This window comes from Camelina sativa, chromosome 11, assembly GCF_030686135.1.
Source record: "Camelina sativa cultivar CO46 ecotype springtype chromosome 11, ASM3068613v1".
Taxonomy (NCBI): domain Eukaryota; kingdom Viridiplantae; phylum Streptophyta; class Magnoliopsida; order Brassicales; family Brassicaceae; genus Camelina; species Camelina sativa.
In genome coordinates, this window is record NC_141890.1 from 18539478 (window position 1) to 18554637 (window position 15160).

Sequence of the window (15160 nt, forward strand, 5' to 3'; positions counted from 1 at the left end):
TCATGCAAAAAATAATTAGTTTTACATTTACTCCCCACATCCATGAATATAAATAATTTTTGAAGAACATAATACATTAGTAAATATAAAAATTTTGTACAATCTTCTTTCAAGATCAGTCAAGTAAGAATAAAATAGTTTTGGATTTGCCATTTGCCATTCTATAATTTTATCACATTGTCACCCAAATCATTTGGTTTTTTAATTTGCTTAATGGCTTTCCAGATTTGCCAGTTTTGGCCACTTAAAAAACTATACATTTGTGATTGTTTTATTAAAAATAAATACTTAATTACAAACACTAAACCCTTAAATAATTAGAACCAAGAAAACCCAAACATAGTGTGTAAAATTTTCTTTTAAGGTATTTAAAAATGGCAAGATATTTAAACCAAAATGGCAAAATTAACAGGTAGAAGAAAAAAGACAAGAAGAATATTGTCTAGCACATTTACGAAGCTTGGTGTGTTTTTATTGTCGTAGAGAGTTTGAAGTATTTATTGTTTAGCAAATGTAATAAGACAGAGGGTTTAGTTAGTTATATTGGAGGTTTCGTGTATTTGTTTAGGCTTTAGCTTTAGAATATCGGTTAACCGTTTCGTTAATTATAGTGAATCAAATCGAACCGAATCACTAACCAAATGTAGTTATAACTTTTGCTGATTGGTTATTTCTTATTAACCGAGACCGATTATTCGTCACTTGCTGATTTGGCAAATTTTTGGTTCGGAAAATCGGTTTGTTTTTTTCTCACAAGACTAATATCTATATACTATTCTTCCGTGGACAACAAATGTTTGTTTCTAAGTAGAGAATTAAAAAAAAAAAGATAAATGTTACAAAAGAGTGGATAGGGTTTAGAATTTAGATTTTACAGTAAAACAAAATTATATATCGATTTGGGTTTATAAAAGAGTGGTTAGGGTTTAGATTTTAGAATTCAAAAAAACTATATATCGGTTTAGGTTTATATAAAAGTGGTTAGGATTTAGGGTTTAGATTTTATAATTTTAAAAATAATAATTTTAAAATTAATTAATTTACTGAATTTGTTTTTTTAATTAAGAAGGGGTGAATAAGAGATGTTCGCCCCTGATCAAATATACATTACTTTTTCTCCACATAAAAAAATAAAAAAACCAAGTTGACGAAGAAGAGAAGGCTAATTTCTGTTTATATTGTTTACCAAATATGAAAAATGATTTTTTTTTTTTTTTTTTTTTGAATATCGTATATAGTTTGTTTGTTAGTTTTTGGTCCAAATATGGTTAGTAGGTAAATTAATCATTTATTTATAAAAGTTAACTATAGTTAGTGTTTCTGTCAATACCGTAAGCAACAATTTAAGTCTTGGATAAGATTCAACCAACATTTAAATAAACAAACACTTTTAGAACAAAATTAAATAATTGAAGTATTTTTAATCCAATTTAAAAGTTTAGGTATTAGACGGCCAAAAAACAAATGGCAAATTTTTAGTTTTTTCCCATCATTTTACTTTTTTTTTGTTAGTTTTACATTAGTGTATGCTTGCATCTCAAAAGAGAGAAAAACAGGTTGATCAACATGACGTTCAGAAGCTCTTAGTCAATTTACCCGTATACCATATCGAGAAAACCCAAAGTCAAGCAAGCAATGAACTATGATTAAGTTGAATTCTTCATATGCCGTTTTTGGAGAATCTTTGAATCCACCAAGCCATTTGCTCCTCTACTGCTCTTTAGCAAAACAAGTGTGGAAGAAGACTCCATTATGGCCACAAAAATTGATCCAAATCTCCTTGCATGTTTGTACTCCTCACGCCATCTGCTATGCTTACCACCAATTGGGACGTGGAGATCGTTCCCAGTTTCAGTAGATTATTTGAATACTATAGAGATATCTCAACACAATAAAATCTTCAACTAATATGGGAAACCCGATACTCATGCAAAACAAGGCCTTGTTTATGGTGGGGGGGGGGGTATTGCCAATTTAGGCTTTTCTTTGTTAAAATCTTTGAAATAAAGAAATTTTGACCATGCTTATGGATTTATGCATTTTTATTATTGTGAATTGTCGACTTTAACCCTTTGAAATGAGTCTCTGTAGTTTCTTCTCTTTCCTCTCCCGAACAAAACACAAAACGTCTCCACCACCACCATTTCAGATGTCCGATGAAACCAATGAATTGAATTATTTGTGTTATGAACAAAGAAAACTAAACCTTAAGGAAATAATATCAAATGAATCCAAGGGTTCCAATTATAAACACTAATCTTATCAAAACTTACAACTTGTTTTCAAATCTAAACTAAATTTAAAATTATATGTTTACAATTAACAAATCTTAAAAAATCGCAGCAAGAATCCAAGCGAGGCAACTAAAGAGTTTAACGGCGATGAGGTGACCATCAGGCTGATTTCACCGTCGTCGTCACTGGGCAAACCGTCGTGATCAGTCATCATCAGATCTCATTTACAGTGTCGTTTTTTCCGTCTCGTCTCCTCATCGCCACCGGATCTCATCATCTTCACCACCATCGTTCACCGGATTTCATCATCATCGCTAGATATAATTATCTTCACCACCCTCATTCACCGGATTTAATCATCACTGACAAATCTCATCATCATCACCACCATCTGGTTTATTGGATTTCGAAGGAAGAAGATCGGAGCATATTCGTCGTCGTTGGATGTCGAAGCGTCTTCAATGGAAGGTGAAAAAGCAAACAGTCGTAAAAAAAAAATGAAAATAATTGTAATTGCTCTGCAGTATTAGAGGGTTGGTGATGTAATTTGACAAAGACAAGAAATACCTATATCTAGAAGCACAAATAGAAATACCTAAATAGACAATACTCTTAGAAAAAAATACTTATCTCGTAGATAACTCTTGGATATTATTTTTTGGTTTATATTGTGTTAGTTAATTTTCTTTTTTTGGTTTGTTGTGTTGTTTCTATAAAATGTTGATTTTTAGTTTTTGGTGTTTTGTTGTTTTCGTTGCAATTTTGGTCCATGGAGCAATCTGATCGGGAAAAAGGTCATTTCATACCCGTACACCCTCCCCCCCCCCCCCCCCAAAGTGCGAATTTCTTCTTGTACAAACAAGGAGTGCTAATTTAGACATGTACCCCAACACATTTCAAATTTCATACCTGTACTCGCAAAATTGAGTCAATTGCTAAGTCCACGTTAACGGATTTAAGTCAACCGTTAGAGATGCTGACTCAAAATCCACGTGTGTATTGACGTGCCATCGAAATCGCAAAACGGCGTCGTTTTGTTACGTTTTCTTTCCAAAAAATTGTTGAAAATCCACACACATCCGTGGTTCGAACCTGCTATCTCCCATGGACGTAACCAATTGATCCCACAACATTACTCGATATTATGATACAAATTTATGGTTATAAACCTATCGTGGCATCAAAATCGAAAAAAATGTGGGAAATCCACACTCCCGTGGGTCGAACCCGCGATCTTAGACAAATTCAGCGTAGGACATCACCAGTTGATCCCACAACAATATTCGTTAGGATCACACAAATTTATGCTTATAATCCTAAAAAAGTTCTTAATCCCAATTAATTCAAACGTCGTCGTTTTGAATTGGGGAAAATTTTGAAACCCTTGGGTTCTTCTTCTTCTCTCAAATCCCGATTGTAGTACATCTTTTTAAAAAAGTTATAAAGTTCTATTCGATGTAATCAGTCATTTATATTCTACACTTCATTCGAAATGTTATAGTTGGTATGTTAACAATGTTTTATAGTGTGGTTAACTTTCCTCTATAATAACGTCACATGTGATAAGTGTAAAGGTGAGAGAATCAAAAGCAACACATGCGATAAATTTTCTAGCTCAAGTCCAATGTTATTATTGTCATACAAGTCCCCTGTTTTATAAATCTCACTAACGCTTAGTTAAAAAAACTAAAAACAAACATTGCAACAAACCAAAAGAGAAGAAAATGAAAATGCAGAGTGCTTGGAACGTTTTCAAGGGCTTAGGTGCTCATTGCCTCTCCATCTTTTGATGATTCCTTCTGCAAATTCCCACCAATACAAGATTTGGTTATCATAATAACAATCCCACAATCTACTTTCATCTTTATATAATCATATGATCAAACCATTTGGATTAATTAGAGATACTTATAGTTAACTCTACAAACATGTTTCCATAAAACTTGGCTTCTTTTTTGTTGAACTCCTTCATTTTTTCCTTCAACCTTCTCTATTTCGGCTTCACTTAGCTTCCATGTCATTTGAAAATAAAATAGAAAATACAATGTTGACTTTAGTGTATGAGAAGACATTACAAAAAACTATCCACCTACTCAAAGCTAAATCGGATATAGATAAAAAAGAGTATAAGACTAAGAGAGAGAACCTGTTGTTGGGATCGATTTCAAGGGCCTTCTTGACATCAAACTCAGCCAAGTCTAAATCAGCCAACTCCATGTATGCTTGCGCTCTCCTATAAAACTCACATATCAACGGGCAGTTCATATTATTATATACCTTCTCGTATCTCTTGGACGCCAGGGCATATTTGCCTGCTTTAAACTTGGAGCTTCCTTCTTCCTTTTTAGTTTCAGCTTCTATCTTTTCTTCAGTGTTCATGTCCCATGATTCCCTTTCCTACAAACCCAATAACAACCAAGTGTTGGACTCTTATACTTCCTTACTGGCTGAATTGTGAACAACATAAGCATCTAAAACTACACTAACGTTGTCGTAAGTCACAGATCAACCTCAAAGTACATAGTTGAGATTGGCGGCACCACAGCCAATTCCTGTTTTGACTCATTAGAACCAAAGGCATACTCAAGTTCTACTGTCACCAATGCCACTTCACCCTTTTTCATCTTCATGACAGCTCTATCAAGTCCATCGACCACTTGCTCTGTTTAGGCATCCAACGAATGAGTTACAATGACTAAGTAAACCAGGGAATTCCAGGGCATCCAAGTGGACATTTTTAAGAACATTTGGAAGAGAGTAGTTACCTTCATCTGTTTTGAACTCAAACAGTTCCTCATTCTCACCATGACCTTTCTTCAGAAATACAGTTTCATCTTGAAGTTTCCCAATCAATTTCACTACAAGAAAGAAACAAATAAAAGCCTTGTAAGAAACCATTATGTCAGGTTAAAACATCAGTCTAATAAAGTCTGAAATGCAAACCTTTCACAACTGCCCCATCGTTAGGACGCTCATATCCTTCCCATTCCTTTAAGATTTTCTTCGAATCAACCCACCACCCGTTGGTGAAGGCGGCCAGGTTTGAGCTCCGCAAAAGAAACGTATGGAGTTCTCATGGTCGTCACAATGTTTTTTTGGTCAGATTTGGAAGTAGAGAATTGCGTTAGTGAGATGGTAACTTATATAGGGATGTCTGAATTTATACAATAAGAATATGTAGTAGTGCGAAAATATCTAAATAAGAGGGAATCGAAACGAAATCATACCGTTCAGAATCCACGCCGTTACATTTACGATTGGAATCATTGAGAACTCTTACAAAGCTGAAGATGGAGAAGTGTAGCGATTGGAATAACACTTAATGCATCAAAAGGTGAGATGAAAAAACACCATGAAAATGAATATGAAATGGTAGGGAAAAGGAGAGGGAATCGAGCCATCATATGATACGGCATAGAAGTCTAGACTTCGTCAATGATTTTATTAGGGTAGAAAAACATAAACTATATTTAACTCTTCTATAGTCTGTTGGGCCGATAATATTTTTTTTTTGTAATGTTATGGACTTTTTCATTTGAAAATATAATAACAAAATACAGTTCAAAATATAAGGGTTCATGTAATCTCAAATTTTTGAAGCCCATTAGTATATGATTAATTAGAAACTGCTTAGTGGATAAGTGTTAAAGAATAGGCATGGAAAATTAAATAAGGAGCTGCTAACGTGGCAGCACCAGGAGTGAGTAAAGGTAACTTTATATATGTAGATACTAAACGGAAAAAATGTCATTAAAATCTCCAAGTCTACATTTTCGTTGATTTAAAGCCTGAACTCTACTTTTAGAAAGAAAAAACACCAATTATTTGTTGACTTTCAAATAAATCGCAAACTCTCGTTGACTTAGCTTTTTGAGGCACAACGTTAAGTGGTCAAACGGAGAAATTAAACAGGGTTAATTATCCGTTAACGAGATCCGTTAATAGCAAACGACACTGTTTTTAACACCCTAAAATCCCCAAATTGAGAAATCGATTCTCAATTTCCCCAATTCACAAACCCTAATCGATCTAACCCTAATCGAACATGATATCTTTGATGACGAGAAGATTCCAAATCTCTTTTTTTTATACACCGGAAGAAAGGTCGACCATGATTCTCTTCAGTTCTCGATGTAAAGATTGTTACACCGGCTCCACAAACACACTTCAATGGCACTCCACGGTCGAACGAAGCTACCACCGATGTCTTTGAGCTAGAACTCATCTCGTCAACTCGAAGAAGAAGAGAGAAATCGAAAAAGAAAGGAGAAATTAAAGAAGAATAGATAAATTGAGATCGATTAGGGTTTGTGAATTGGGGAAATTGAGAATCGATTTCTTAATTTGGGGGTTTTAGGGTGTTATAAACAGCATCGTTTTGCTATTAACGGATCTCGTTAACGGATAATTAACCTCGTTTAATTTCTCCATTTGACCACTTAATATTATGCCTCAAAAGGCTAGGTCAACGAGAGTTTGCGATTTATTTGGAAGTCAACAAATAATTGGTGTTTTTTTTCTCCAAAAGCAGAGTTCGGGCTTTAAATCAACAAAAATGTAGTCTTGGAGATTTTAATGACATTTTTCCCGATACTAAACCCAATTTATATGAATTAAGTAACGTTGAGGAGAAAGAAAAAAAACATACTTTCTCCGCTTTTTTATTATTTATCGTTCAAGGTTGTTTCACACAAATTAAAAAAAATCATTAAATATACTATTTTCTTTTTAATATATTTTCTAAATTTTTTACTGGTCCATTAGAACAATTGGATAAAAGTAGAATTTTTACCAAATATTTGCATTGGAAATCTAAAACGACGACTATGATGAAACAAAAATTTAACTCTAAGTAATAAAAAAATTGAGGGAGTAATAAATAAGAGGAGCACACAATATATAATTAATCTTGATTAAGAAATGTGTATATATAATGCTTACAAAGAAAAGAATCATGTTTTCACAAAGTATGTAGTCTTCTCATAATTAATTTTATAAATTATTAAGTTCATGGGTAGGTAAGGTTGCTTCAAAGTAAATGACTGTCTTGGTTATTTTTTGGAATCATTAATGTGTGTGGGATCTCATCCTGTTGTATATCATATGAGGACATTTATTATTCACCGAAGTGTATATACTCTCCCACTTTTTTTCAGTTGAACTATGTACATGAAACAAAACAAAAACAAAAAACAAAAAACAAACAAAAAAAAATAATAATAATCAATGAACAAGTTTTTTGTTAGTGTGAATGTCATAGTTGAATTGTTTTCACATTAATCATTGGAACATAACATTGCAAGCTTTTTCTAAGCAAGATACAATGAATTTATATTGATTCGAAAAAAAAGAAAAAGTCAAGTCGACAAAGAAAAATCGATTTCGTGAAAGTCTTACGGTTTTGTTTCTAGTTGTACGGTAACGTATAGCTATTAAATATTAGCCACTAATATTGACTATGTATTTTATTTTCTTTTATTATATAAATATTGTTTTGCCTAATTTTTTGTTTCAGCTCCAAATCTGAAGCAACAATATAGGAATTATGAATATATTATAACAGTTGGAGTGAGTCTCTCTGAATATTATGTTTTTGGTGTTATGTTCTTTACACTAAGAGAATTTGAACATGAGGAGAGGAGCATTGTTGCATCTAGATGCGTTAGGTATTGTTGTTGCTAAATGAAGAGATGCAAAAGTCCAAAGACTTGCACTTTACAGCGTCAAAAACTTGGAAAAATCTCTTCTCGCTAACTTGTATGAAACACCTAAATTAACCCTAACTGTGTCGTGTATGTACGGAGTTGCCATTTATGATACAGACAACGAGATCACGGACTCCAAAGTAAATTGTGATCTCTTTTACGAATCATGTGGTGTGGCAGCAAGGTACGTATCTCCAAAGTTGTTTGTTCGGTTACCTAAATAATGTTGAAATATTAAAAAAGAAAACATTGCATGAGTAGTGAGTAGTGACAATAATAAGATTCCTGATCGGTTGTTCAAAAGTTTATAAAACGCCAAATTCTATTGCAACTTGCCAGGATAAAAAAAAAAGTCCAATAGAATGTGATGTAAGACATAGAATTATTTCTTGAAATGATTTATAATGTGTGTTGGACATGTAAGGGGAAAGAGGAGAAAGAGGGTCGTTGAGGCTCACACATGCATCCTTTATTCCTTTGTCATCTTTGATTATTCTTCAAATATAATAATTTATGAAATAAAAATAATCCTATCAAAAATTGCCAGCTATTTAGAGGAAGTTGATTTTATTTTTGCAGTGCAAAATAAGTAGTTTATTATTATTTTGTTTTACTTTTATTTATTATTAAACAAATAAAACATATTAAACAGTGTGTTTAATACGAAGCGAACCAACTTTTACGAAAAAGTAAGATGAAGAGATTCAAAATTTAGAAACTAATTATCCAAATGAAAAAAAAATCAAAAATAAAATTCCACTGAAAAAATATCCAAATTCAACACGATCAAAGATATTCTTCAAAATGTTGAAATGTATGTACCTACTAATAATGTGAAATCACCGTGCAATTTGTCATCTGGTCAACTTTTTGCATTTTAGTGTGTGTGTCCAACAAAGTGCTGGGCCATCTATTAGTTCCTTAAAACTTGTAAAAAGAGTTTATAATATAAAAAAAATAAAAAATTGAGTGGCTTCTCTTCACCTTTTCATCATTTTAGAGCAAAGACAAAAACTTTGAATGGAGAAAGGATATCGTAAGTAGATCAAGTGGTTTAAACAAATCAACCATAATAAAAGTAAATCAAATATTTAGTTGTTTATATGCAGATCAAAGGTGACCAGATCTGCATATATTTCTCCTGTATTTACTAAAACAAAAAAGTACTATATTTAATTGTGATCTGTTATTTACCATTCAAAACATCTTCGTTTCCAACTTGTAAGAGATCCGGCCTCATCTCATGCTTACATCTTTATTAAATGACCTAATTAACCTTATCATTTCCACTTATGTACGGGGTTTACCATTTAACTGTATCGACAACATGATCACGAGTTCCGACTTCCGAGTAATTTGTGTGGATCTCAACTCCGAATCTTTTAGTTGGCGGTAACAAGAAGTACTACTAAACTCCGAATCTTTTAGTTCTTTATTTTCTTGTAAAAGTTACTATGAAAATAAGAATTTTTACTACTAAACTCTCACCAAATATTTCATTAACTAAGTATATATCTGATCGAAGTGACAGTGGTGAGAGTAACGTTGTGAAAAAAAAAATGGCTTACTACAACAAAAAAAAGTCATGTTTTCACAATGTCTCTTTAGATTTGTAGTATTACCGTGATTAGTTTTATAGGAGTAAATTATTAAGTTCATGGGTAGGTTTGCTTCAAAGTAAATGATGTCTGTTGGTTATTTTTTGTTTGGAGATAATTAATTTTATGTGGGATTATCATGTTGTACCATTAGCTAGTATCATATGAGGACATTTATGATTCACCGAAGAAGTTTAAATACATAGTCCCATTTTTTTTTTTCACCACTACATGAAACAATATTTAGAAAAAAGGGCCAGATATTTTTGCTAATCTAAATACTGGTACTTTGATTCAGTCTTTGTCTATAAAATAAGCCTGAATAGTTAGAATGAATATTTACAATATCTGACGAAGTCGGATTCTATAGGTACGCCAAGTTTTATTTTAGTGTGAAGGTCACAGTTGAATTGTTTTCAAATTAATCATTGGAATATTGCAAGCTATTCAGAGCAAGATTCAATGAATTTATATTGATTGGAAAAAGAAGATATAAAGTCAAATGAACAAAGAAATATCGATTTTGTGAAAGTCTCACGGTTTTGTTTTTAGTTGTACGGTAACGTATATTAATTATTACCGACTAATAATGACTATTTTATTTTATTATAAATATTGCTTTTCCAAATACAGTGAAACCTCTCTATATATATATATTTTTTTTGTCAATAAAAATATCAATTTATATAAATTAATTGGGAGGAAAAGAATCTACAAATAAAGCATGAGATGGATATGTACTCACTTGGCGTACTAGTGAATCTGTATTTACATTTTCATTTCTTGAAATTAGAAACAAAGAAAAAGAAGAAAACTCTTCCTTGTCTGTCATGATATTGTTAAGGTAGGTCTTGAAGGCCGGCCGGTTTTGAAGGCCGGCCGGTCTTGAGGAGAATACACCATCTTCACCAAATCTGAGCAATCTGTATAAAAAGCCACATCCCGATAGTCATGTCCAATCATGCACCGCATCGCCCAGACAAAGGCTTCGACTTCAGCATGTAATGGGGAAAGACTTCGTCGGAAATTGACGGCTCCCCTCGTCGTCACTGCATCCAAAGAGGACGAACACGTCCACCCTGCTTTCCACGAACCATCTACAAAACACCGATACCCAGCAAAGACACAAGGAAGGTGTCTTATGCCCCCCCCAACACCAGCGCTCCAAAGGCACTCGGAATTGTGAAAGATTCCTCATCCACATCCTCGGTCTGTGCCTGTAACCATGTAGACGCCTCTCCTAACGCTACCCTAACGAGATCGTCCGGTTTTTCCATTTGATTCTCAAAAACTCTAGCATTCCTCGCCTTCCATATATACCACATAATCCAAGGGAAAGCTGCTATCTGAGAACCCGGATTTGAAGAACCCAGAAAATGATCCACATTGGCATACAGAAAATCTGTGGGGAAGGATATCGATCCGATAGGCACCTGAGCTAGAGCCCAAGCCTGACGTGCTGGTGGACACCGAAAAATAGCATGATTGATTGTTTCCTCATCATCCCCACATCTTGCACAGCCAGAATCACAATCAATACCTCTCCGTCGCAAATTCGAGGTGACCGAAAGACACCCTGATAAAACTTGCCACATAAAATGCCGAATTTTTGGAGGACAGGACACCCTCCAGACCCCCGCTAGAAGAGGAGTAATATCAGGCCCATACCGAATGACCTGAGAAATCCGTTGTTTCGTTAAGTGTTCCGTATCATACCCTGATTTCACTGTATATTTCCCAGATTTCGTAAAATTCCAACCTAGTGAGTCTTCCGACTGAGAGCTACCCAGCGGTAAAGCCACTATCAATGTAACATCGTCCGGAACAAAATGCTCATGGAGCATATCCATACGCCAAAAATTTGTCTAGCGATCGATTAAATGAGAAATTTTTAAAGAAGGGTCCTTAAAAGGTCCCTTGCACAACGCTGGTCTTGGGGATTGAGCCGGTATCCATGGATCAGTCCATATAGAAATGGATTCTCTATAACCAACCTGTTTAATAAGCCCTTTGTGTACCAAAGATCTAGCTTAAACTATAATCTGCCACCCATAAGATGGAGAGTATGATCGTATCAGATCCATACCATTCGAATTCCGGTAATACCTGCCCTTGAAAACCCGAGCGAAAAGAGACTCTGGTGCATCTATCAGGCGCCACAATTGTTTAGCCAACAAGGCTGAATTAAAATCATCAATATTTCTAAAACCCAATCCACCCATCTGTTTACTACCACATAACTTCTCCCAGGCTAACCAATGTATCTCCCGAGATTGGCCTGAACTCCACCAAAACTTTGCCACTGCACTAGTGAGTTTTTGGCAACCGAAAACATGACATAACAAAAGTCGGTACCACAGTAGCAACGGACTTTAGCATCACTTCTTTTCCTCCTCGGGAAAGCTGTTTTGCTGTCCAACCATTTGTGCGGCTATGAAGTCTATCCCGAATAAAGGAGAAAACTTTAGTCTTTGACCCTCCTAAACTCTCAGGTAACCCTAGATAAGAACCCATCCCTCCCAGACTTGTTATTCCAAGGACCTGCTGCACCTCACTCTTCACCCCTTCATCGATTGTGTGCCCAAACTGAACCGAAGACTTGTAAAAATTTATTTGCTGTCCCAACACCGCCTCATAACGCTTTAAGATGTCCAAGATAACACCACATTGATCCTTATCTGCCTTGTAGAGAAATAAGCTATCATCCGCAAATAGCAAGTGCGTAATCGGCGGACATTTATTCGCGACCTTGATCCCTGCTATCCGCTTATCCCGCTCAGCCTTATGAATATTCGCAATTATCACCTCTGTGCAGAGGATAAACAAATAGGGAGATAGCGGATCCCCCTGCCGCAACCCTTTCTCCGGGACTATCAAACCATTAGGTTAACCATTCAACAAAACTTTATATTCAACTGAAGAAACACAAAACAAGATCCAAGATACCCATTTGTCCGCAAAACCCATCTTCTTGACTAATGCCTTAACAAAACCCCACTTGACCCTATCATACGCCTTGCTCATATCCGTTTTTATAGCCATAAAATTTCCTTTACATGACGGATTTTTCCTGAGGCCATGAAACATCTCTTGCGCAATCAGAATGTTATCAGAAATTAGGCGTCCTCTCACCACCATCCCTATCCCCTTCACTCTCTCTTTAATTATTTATACCCCCCTCCTCACTCTTTCCTCCTACCAACCAAAAATCGATTACTCCTTCATACACACCTCCACTCTCATCTCACTTCACCCTCTCATCTCTCTCTTGTTAAACATCGACGAAGCCACTGTCTCGCCATTCAAGCGGAGTACCATCTCACTATCTTGCTCTACCACTCGACTGACACCAGAACAAACGACTCGACCGGAGATCTCGTCTTTACAAAGTCTAACCAGAACCAACACCCGCTGACTCGATCCGCGTGTTATCATCCCGGAGCTGCCTCCCACTGGATCCGGAAAAGTTCAACACTGTTCACGCTGTGTTCCGTCGAGTTGACCAGTGTAGAAAAACCGACGTCCCTACAAACCGACACGGACCAGCAACGCAAGTTTCTCCACGAGGACGACGAAGTCGTCACGCTCGAGCCAGCAATCGTTGACTCGACCGTATACACCATCTCACTCTCTCTGCTCGAACACATCAACTCACTTCACCCTTCTCTCCTTGCCTTTTTTCACGAAGTCGTTCCCCTCGCGTCACACCGTCGCCACTCGATCGACCTCATCACAGACAACGTTTCTCCACCTGACTCGATCGACAACGAAGCTCACCACTTGAAAGATGCCTCTAGAAGCACTGCCGTGTCGATTTTCTCACGCGAACAAACAAGCTCCGACTCGATCGAAGGCGCTCTCACTTGAAGATAAGCTCAACGTCGTGCGACTCGACGCATCCGACTCGATCGACAACGACTTAGAGCTACTCCTGGAACCAACATTCTCTCTGACTCGATTGACCCCATCTAAGACAATGTTTCTCCACCCGACTCGATCGACAACGAAGAACGTCTCTCGACCTGCTCGACTCGATCTACGTTGCTGTTTCTCCACCACTCGATAGATGTTGCTTGCTTCTCCTCAACGACATAACTCGCCTTCTCCAACTCAACCAACGCTCGACTCGATCGACCGTCCCGGAGCTGCTACCCGAGACGCCTATCATCGATCTTTTGCGTTTGCTTATTCCCAACACCTTAGCTCTCTCATTGATCTTTGTGATTGGTATTATTGCCTGGTCACTAACCTACTAATCTTTGATTTTGAGTTTGAATTGTCTCAGCTTTACAATGTGTGATAATTTTTGGAATGAGATGTATGGGTGTGAGGTACCAGGTCGTATTGTTACTTCTAAGCCGTCTTCTTAGGGCGCTGAGTGAAGCAGAGCAGTAAAACGATCTAGTAAGGACAAGGATTGTGGCAAGAAGCCAGTGCAATAGAGGGATGAAGGTAGCGATTATGAGATTGATCTGGCTCGCGAGAGTGCAGCGTCAAGGAATCTGTTAAAAGAAGTCCGAGTCGAAGCTATCTCCCCAGGAGTATTACGATTTGTTTCAACAACATGAGTTTATGGGAACAAGATATCCCCACAGTTAAACCATAGAGGACCTTGGTATAGCATAGGATGTAGAATATCTTTTCGGCCAATGCAACCTTAGCATGCTTATGAACACGCCGAAGAACGCTTATAGAGAGGAAATCATCCAGCTTTTAAGCTCCTTGCAAGTTCACCTGTTCTCGGATGCGCCTGAGATGTAGTCGGATGGCAGTTTAGGCTATTTCACCTTTATGATACATGGTCAGACAGCCTTACTGTGAGACAACTTAAGGACGTGTTTGGATTCACTAGTGGGACAGGCACTGCACCAGAAATTGACAGGGAAGAAGCATCGTCATTATGGGCGTCGATTAGCACTGAGCAGCGCTTCAACGCATCAAGGTCGAAGGGGTTGCTAATAAGAAGCCCAGTCTTGAGATACTTCCACAGGGCTATTTCTAACGTCTTCTATGCGAAGGAGATCACTGAACTCGTCACCAAGGCAGAGCTCGACATGTTGGATTTGGTACTCAAGGACCTGTTGAAGAAGACTACAGAGGGTGTTATGCTTAGAGGTGACACATCATACACATCATTCGCCTTCTTCTTGTTGAACCATCTGCAGACTTACAAGACGTGGGTGGTGAGACTGAACAAAACTCATTCTCCGGGAGTTATGTGTATGGGAGGGGTTTTGACATGGATCTTAGAAGCAGCAGGCATTCCTCTCTCCTTCGAACTCGTTTCCACCGCGTTGGATAGATATGAACCACCTGAAATATATTCACACTCTGGAGTGGGAGCATAAGCATGGAAAGTTTGTCTATAGATTTGTTCACCCAGTGGTTGATGAAGTCAGGATTCTTCTTCCTTGTGCGAATCTAACAACGATCATGAATGATGAGAACATTGAGTTTATTCCTAATAGAAGCGTTTTGTATGTTGAGGGTGAGGATCAGAGAATGGAGATCTCTGCAGAAGAAGACACTCGGATGGAGGAGGATCAAGAAGACTACCATCTTAAAAGGTATCACTTTGACAAGTACACAACACCCAGACTAGGAAAGGGTGTTAAGGAGGCTC

The 15160-nt window shown here is 36.7% G+C and overlaps 2 protein-coding genes across 4 annotated transcripts; both read right to left on the reverse strand.

Moving 5' to 3' along the window:
• Positions 1–3815: 3815 nt before the first annotated feature.
• LOC104723848 (peptidyl-prolyl cis-trans isomerase FKBP62-like) lies at positions 3816–5645 on the reverse strand. Of its 3 annotated transcripts, none has more exons than XM_010442267.3 (6): positions 5178–5645; positions 5000–5092; positions 4745–4896; positions 4381–4631; positions 4163–4238; positions 3816–4033 (listed from the first exon to the last, which is right to left on the reverse strand). In XM_010442267.3, exons 3-6 carry the CDS (start codon positions 4862–4864, stop codon positions 3995–3997), a joined length of 486 nt encoding a protein of 161 aa, XP_010440569.1. In that variant the 5' UTR covers positions 4865–4896; positions 5000–5092; positions 5178–5645; the 3' UTR covers positions 3816–3994. The 3 variants fall into 3 exon arrangements, 2 of the variants coding, with proteins under 2 accessions (XP_010440569.1, XP_010440570.1); XR_015571219.1 differs by having other exon boundaries at positions 3999–4033; positions 4163–4243; XM_010442268.3 differs by lacking the exon at positions 3816–4033 and having other exon boundaries at positions 4112–4243.
• Positions 5646–10365: 4720 nt separating this feature from the next.
• LOC147934208 (uncharacterized) lies at positions 10366–11387 on the reverse strand. Its single transcript, XM_087472541.1, has 2 exons — positions 10712–11387; positions 10366–10634 (listed from the first exon to the last, which is right to left on the reverse strand). Exons 1-2 carry the CDS (start codon positions 11385–11387, stop codon positions 10366–10368), a joined length of 945 nt encoding a protein of 314 aa, XP_087328667.1.
• Between the last annotated feature and the right edge of the window lie 3773 nt (positions 11388–15160).